We start from the raw sequence: 7,213 nt of genomic DNA on the forward strand, positions 1-7,213 counted from the left end.
AGATACAGTAAATATCTAGGCCACGAGATCAATTCACACAATAAAACAATACATAAAAGATATTTAGGTGTATGAAAATGTGTAAATAGTAACAATTATAATAATAAATATAATAATAATAATAATAATAAACATAATAATACATGATTATTTATATAATCTCATTCTTTTAAGAACCTGTGTTTACACAATAAAAGAATAACAAAAATAAATGTAGAAAGCAAATTGGTTCTGAAAAGTATAAATAATAATAATAATAATAATAATAATATTAATTCAGAATCATTAAAAATATTGTAATTACTAAAAGATCACCTTAAATATTAGCACAATAAAATAACTGAAGAAATGTAGATGAAGGTGATGCGCCATATTTCAGACATACACAGATATTCAGATAATATTCTAGTAGAATTTATATATTTTAAATTATAAAACTAAAGAAGAATGGCTAAATCACATGACTGTGGACTAAATTATTTTGTTAGAGCATATAATGTTAACTTAATGTTTTAATGTATTAAAGTTTTGCTATATTGTCATTTAAAATGTTAAATATAAAAAGTCTCTTAATTCTCGTTACAAAATAAAACCTCACACATTGTATAACACGAACTTAAATCGTTATTTAATGACCAAATTCAGATGATTAGATGCTCAAACCGAACACGAACACAGTCGGGCTTTTATTATGAAGTGGAGCCGTGCTCGCCGCCATATTGCCCGGCTATAGTGTTGTTGAAGCATGGCGGTGGAGATGCGGCTTCCAGCGGTTCACAAACACGTTTCCCTGAAAACAGGACAGAGTTCCCGCGAAGACAAACACCTGGTTGTGCCTGGAGATGTGATCACCTCCGACACGGGCTTCATGAGGTACACAGACATTAATAACTGGTATTAACTGAGCTGTTGTAGAATAAATGTGTGTGTGTGTGTGTGTGTGTGTGTGTGTGTGTGTGTGTGTGTGTGTGTGTGTGTGTGTGTGTGTGTGTGTGTGTGTGTGTGTGGAGTGAACTCGTTGAGACCTGCAGTCTGTCAGTCTGTAGCGGACCTAATTGAGAACTCAAGTTAGTGTATGTAGTGTATTTGTTCAGTGTTGGAGAAAGTTACTTTACTGACAGACTCTTCTGGAAAGTAACTAGTTGCGTTACTTTTTACGGTGACGCGTTACGTTACTTTTAAAATACATTATTTACATGTGTATTGATTGAGGTAAAGTTGGTTTGTATTTGCACGTTCGTTCATTTTTGAACGGTGATAACTTGTGACACGTTGCCTGTATTGTACTTTGAGTATTCGGTCTGAAATCGCATGTAGTTTGACTTCAAAACAACATCAGCACTATTTAATTGACTGTAAACAATGTTGTTATCTGATAGTCATTGGCTGCTGATATGAGTTCATTATTAAAATTTGTAAAGATTACTTTTTTGAAACTGTTTTATTAAGAAGAAAGTCTGAATGTGCCAATTTAAAACCCACTTTACCTCAATTGTGGATTGCTGTAGCAAAGTAATGCTTCACAACTCTGAAAAATCAGTCATCAGATATAAATACTAGAAAGATTTTAAATGATATATTATTTGATAAAAGTGCTCTATGTTTAGACTGTAATATTATGCTTTAAAAATGCAAGCGCAAACATTCCCACAGGTTGTAGGGTTAAGGATTAAAACTTGTTTAAATGGCCTTTCCAGCGATTATATAGTTTGTCATGATTAGATTAGTATTTAAATGCAGTATAGTGAATTAAACTTAATCGTCCTGCCACTGAGACGTTGATTGTTAATGGGTTAAAACAGAACCTCTAATGTGCCAGTAAAACATTTCAATAGCATTGACTAACAAAGTCACCAAAACAGAACTTCACGGTCTGCATAAGAAGTCCATGCTTTATAAACGTCAGGGACTAGTATCATAGAGTTGTAATGATAGGATAAAGTCTGCATGAGAGCGATTATGCATTATGGATGTGACATTTTAACAGTGCTGTAAAATACAAGCCTACTCAAAACACCGGGAAAGGGTTTGGTGTTTTTGTGAAGAATGTATTTGTTTATTTTATGGCAAGGTTGACATTTGCATGGAATTGCTCAAAATCTAAAAGGTCCAAGACAAGTCTAATATTATTACTGATGTGTCTAGCTCTTACAAAGCCGGACTGTGTCTCCACAATCAGCTGACTGATTCTTTATCTTTAATCTGTTAGGAAATATCAAAAATAAATTTATCGTCAACAGTGATGAGCGTGATGGACACCAATTATCGGTTTGGGAACACCTCGTTTCATTGATGATGTCTTGTCTATTAGATCAATGCATTCATTATACATCCAAAGCAAAGGGTTTTTAATTAATTTGTGGAAAGAGCATACCAATCTTGACGGATAATCCATCATTGCTGGGAGATTTACCTTTCTTCATGGACGATTCGAACTTTCTCCAAGGTCAAATTGGAATCAGAGTATATTAAATTCAGAACTGGATCATGCGTTTCCATTTTATTTACAAAAACAATCCTTACATTATCTGTCAAAAGCAGAAGTGTAAATGTTTTACTAAAAATCTGTAACAAAATTAACTATTAATTAATTTCCGAGTGCCCCAACTTTCTCTGTTTGCGTGCGCTTTTGCGTGTCTATATCTGAAATAATAAACCTGAGCTCATGGTGAGAACTTGCGTGTGATTATTGAAGTATTTCTCACATCCATTTAGAAATGGACAAACATGAAAGTCAAGCTTAAACAGCAATGTTAATATGGCTTAATAAATGTTTTATAGCAGTCTAGGAATAGAATCATAGCTTGTGATGTTTATAGTCTGCATAATCGAAAAGGTCTAAAAAACTGTAATATTATTACTGATGTGTCTAGCTCCTACAAAGCCGGACTGTGTTTCAGCAATCAGCTGAAATCTTTAATCTGTTAGCAAATATCAAGGCTAAAATTTTATTGTCAATAGTGATGAGCGTGATTGCACGCTAATTATCTAAATTTTAGATCAATGCATTCATTATACATCCAAAGCAAAGGCTTTAATTAATTAGTAGAAAGAGCATATAAATGTGCCGGTCAATCCATCATCGCTGGGGTGAAACAAGAGCCCTTTAAATTTTGCTTTACTCTTTTATTGAATTTGAAATTCCAATTGTGCGAAGATAAAAACCGTTTTCATCTGACTTCACCTCGTCCTCAGGGGTCACGGCACCTACATGGATGAAGACAGACTCACCGCTTCAGTGGCAGGACAAGTGGAGCGAGTCAACAAACTCATCTGTGTGAAACCGCTGAAGACCAGGTGCACACTGACTTACACTAGCGCCACAGAACAGGTCTCAAACTAAATTCCTGGAGGGCCGCAGCTCTGCACAATGTGCCCCAACCCTGATCAACTGTGTTTGATTGGCTTGGAGCAAAACCGTGCAGAGCTGCGGCCCTCCAGGAGTTGGAGACCTGTGCACTACAGTATAGCACACTGCACTTCACTAATGTATAATGCTGTGGTAATACTGTGTGCTAGATGTGATGTTCTCCTCCTGCAGGTATAACGGAGAGGTGGGTGATGTGGTTGTGGGCAGAATCACTGAGGTCAGTGGTGTTCAGTAGTTTATGTATGAAATCTCTCGTTGTTGTTGTTGTTGATGATGATGATGATGATGATGATGATGATGATGATGATGTGCATCTCTGAATGTTCAGGTGCAGCAGAAGCGATGGAAAGTGGAGACTAACTCGCGTCTGGATTCAGTGCTGCTGCTGTCAGCGGTCAATCTGCCTGGAGGAGAGCTGGTGAGCTGGCAACACGCATTCAAGGGGCAGTTCACACAAAACTCGGTTACAATACTTTAATGAATGCTCCCGCACTCTCTACCATTAACTATAGTGGACTGATAAATACCCCGCAGTTGGCTTGTTTGTTTATATTAATATAGTTGTTGTGTTACCATAGCAACTGTAGAATTACCACATCAGAGCAATTACTATTGTGGTTGTGTTACCATAGCAACTGTAGAATGGCCACAATAGATCAATTACAATAGTTGTTGTGTTACCATAGCAATTGTAGAATCACCACAACAGATCAATTACTGTAGTTGTTTTGTTACCATAGCAACTGTAAAATCACCACAACAGAACAATTACTTTTGTGTTTGTGTTACCATAGCAACTGTAGAATCACCACAACAGATCAATTACTATTGAGGTTGTGCTACCATAGCAACTGTAGAATGGCCACAACAGATCAATGACTATTGTGGTTGTGTTACCATAGCAACTGTAGAATCAGCACAAAAGATCAATTACTATAGTTGTTGTGTTACCATAGCAACTGTAGAATCACCACAACAGATCAATCACTATTGTGGTGTTACCATAGCAACTGTAGAATCACCACAATAGATCAATTACTGTAGTTGTTTTGTTATTATAGCAACTGTAGAATCACCACAACAGATCAATTACTATTGTGTGTGTGTGTGTGTGTGTTTTTTTCTCAGAGACGTCGTTCCACGCAGGATGAGCTGGCCATGAGGGATTATCTGCAGGAAGGAGATCTCATCAGTGTATCCTCCACATTTACCGCATCAGACATTCATCATCCCTGGATATACAAACAGTGTTCTTACTGTAAAAATACAGTCATTTAAAATAGGTATCAGCATTGAAAGAAAGCTGAAATATATAATAAAAATGTTAGCTTTCTTTCAATGCTAATACCTATTATAAATGACTGTAAAATATGACCTTTTTTATTAGTGCTTGTTTAATAAATACATTTATATTTGAGTTTTGGAAATAAAAAGTCATTAATATTAGCATTTATTTGTCTAATTTATCATGAATCATTTTTCCAGCCTTATTTATTTTTGTTAGTAAACCTATAATTAGGCATTACCTGGGAAAAATAAAATATAGTATTTGCAAAATAGATCAAATGTCACAGGAGGGCTAATAATTCTGTCTTCATCTGTATATATTCTACTGTATTCTTTAACGTGTGTAAGGCGGAGGTTCAGTCGATCTTCTCGGATGGCGCTCTCTCTCTGCACACGCGCAGTCTGAAGTACGGCAAGGTGAGCGTGTAGAGCCTTATATAGTGTGCTGAGTCCCCCAGATGTCTCTGTTACAGTAATCCTCTCTCCAGAGCGCTCTACTGTCCTCTCTCAGTGCAGACACCGTAGATCAGTCAGAACCAGTCAAACCCATCTAACAACACTGAAGAGCTGCTGGTCTGGGTTGTTTTTCAGCTGGGTCAGGGTGTGCTGGTGTATGTGTCTCCGTCGCTGGTGAAGAGGCAGAAGACACACTTCCACAATCTGCCCTGCGGAGCGTCGCTGATCCTGGGGAACAATGGATACGTGTGGCTGAGTCCCACACCGGCACTGCAGGAGGAGCAGGCCGGAGGATTCTACACCAGCATGGAGGTGTGTGTGTGTGTGAGAGAGAGAGAGAGAGAGAGAGAGAGAGAGAAAGAAAGAGAGAGAGAGATTAGCATTGTGTGTGTGGGATTGATTGTGGGAATGGATGTGCGTGTGTGCGCGCGTGTGTGTGTGTGTGTGTGTGTGTGCGCGCGCGCGTGTGTGTGCGCGCGCGTGTGTGTGTGCGCGCGCGTGTGTGTGTGCGCGTGTGTGTGTGTGTGCATGCATGCATATGCGTGAGTGTATGCATGCATGCTTGTGTAGGTAAGTGGGCGTGTGTGTTTGGGATAGTGTGTGTGTGGGATTAGCATTGTGTGTGTGTGTTTGGGATAGGGTGTGGGTGTGGGATTGATTGTGGGAATGGATGTGCATGTGTGTGTGTGTGCGCGCGTGTGTGCGCCCGTGTGTGTGTGCGCGTGCATATGCGTGAGTGTATGCATGCATGCATGTGTGGGTAAGTGGGTGTGCGTGTTTGGGATAGTGTGTGTGTGGGATTAGCATTGTGTGTGTGTGTGTGTGTGTGTGTTTGGGATAGGGTGTGTGTGTGGGATTGATTGTGGGAATGGATGTGCATGTGTGTGTGTGTGTGTGTGTGCGCGCGTGTGTGTGTGTGTGTGTGTGTGTGTGCGCGCGTGTGTGCGCGTGCATATACGTGAGTGTATGCATGCATGCATGCATGTGTGGGTAAGTGGGTGTGTGTGTTTGGGATAGTGTGTGTGTGTTTGGGATAGTGTGTGTGTGAATGATTGGGTGTGTGTGTCTGTACTGGTTTTGGTGGTTTACAGGGACAGAAATGTGTATAATGTTGTGTGTGATCTAAATATAACAACTTGTGCGCGTGTGTGTGTGTGTGTGTTTGTGTGTGCGCGCAGCCTGTGTCTCTGTCGGATCGTGAGGTGGTCTCTAGGCTCAGGAACTGTCTCCTGGCTCTGGCCAATCAGAAGGTGCTGCTGTTCGACACCAGTGTGCTGTACTGCTATGAGGCGTCACTGCAACACCAGGTCTCAACACACGTCTGTCTGTCTGTCTGTCTGTCTGTCTGTCTGTCGCTCTGACTGTCTGTCTGTCTGTCGCTCTGACTGTCTGACAGTCTGTCTGTCTCTAAGCGTGTGTGTGCAGCTCTTCATTCTCAGTATCTTTGCTGTTCTCCAGATTAAAGACATCCTGAAGCCGGAGATCATGGAGGAGATTGTTCTGGAAACACGGCAGCGTCTGATGGAGCATGAAGGCTGAAACACCGCTCTATATATAATGCATATAACACACACCACATTGTTCATATTTTGTAATAAATTTGTTATAAAAACCAAAGCTTGTGTGTGTGTGTGTGTGTGTGTGTGTGTGTGTGTGTGGATCATTCTCTCAACCTGAAGAGTGCTGGAGAAACACACATTGACTTTCATCGTCTTTATTCCTGCTATTGAAGGCAGCGGCAGCATTCTTCAGAGTATCTTATTTTGTATTCGACAGAAGAAACCCATAGGTGTTTAGAAGCAGAGCAAATGAGGATTGGTGTGGAACGGTGGCTCAGTGGTCAGCACTGTGTGCTCACAGCAAGAAGGTCTCTGGTTTGAGTCTCGGCTGGGTCAGTGTGTGTTTCTGTGTGGAGTTTGCATGTTCTCCCCGTGTTGGCGTGGGTTTCCTCCGGGTGCTCCGGTTTCCCCCACAGTCCAAACACATGCGCTATAAGGGAACTGATCAACTACACTGGCTGTAGTGTATGAGTGTGTGTGTGTGTGAATGAGTGTGTATGGGTGTTTCCCAGCCCTGGGTTGCAACTGAAAGGGCATCCGC

General features: G+C 40.3%; 1 protein-coding gene across 2 annotated transcripts; it reads left to right on the forward strand.

Annotated features, from left to right (window-relative positions):
• The first annotated feature begins 679 nt into the window (after nucleotides 1–679).
• On the forward strand, nucleotides 680–6,730 carry exosc2 (exosome component 2). Of its 2 annotated transcripts, none has more exon segments than NM_001017572.2 (9): nucleotides 680–873; nucleotides 3,196–3,297; nucleotides 3,542–3,587; nucleotides 3,699–3,788; nucleotides 4,499–4,564; nucleotides 5,006–5,074; nucleotides 5,249–5,425; nucleotides 6,292–6,420; nucleotides 6,572–6,727. In NM_001017572.2, coding segments are annotated over 9 exon segments (888 nt in total). In that variant the 5' UTR covers nucleotides 680–745; the 3' UTR covers nucleotides 6,653–6,727.
• The last annotated feature ends 483 nt before the right edge of the window (nucleotides 6,731–7,213 follow it).

Source organism: Danio rerio, chromosome 5 (genome assembly GCF_052040795.2).
Source record: "Danio rerio strain M-AB ecotype USA chromosome 5, GRCz13ab, whole genome shotgun sequence".
NCBI classification, from domain to species: Eukaryota; Metazoa; Chordata; class Actinopteri; order Cypriniformes; family Danionidae; genus Danio; species Danio rerio.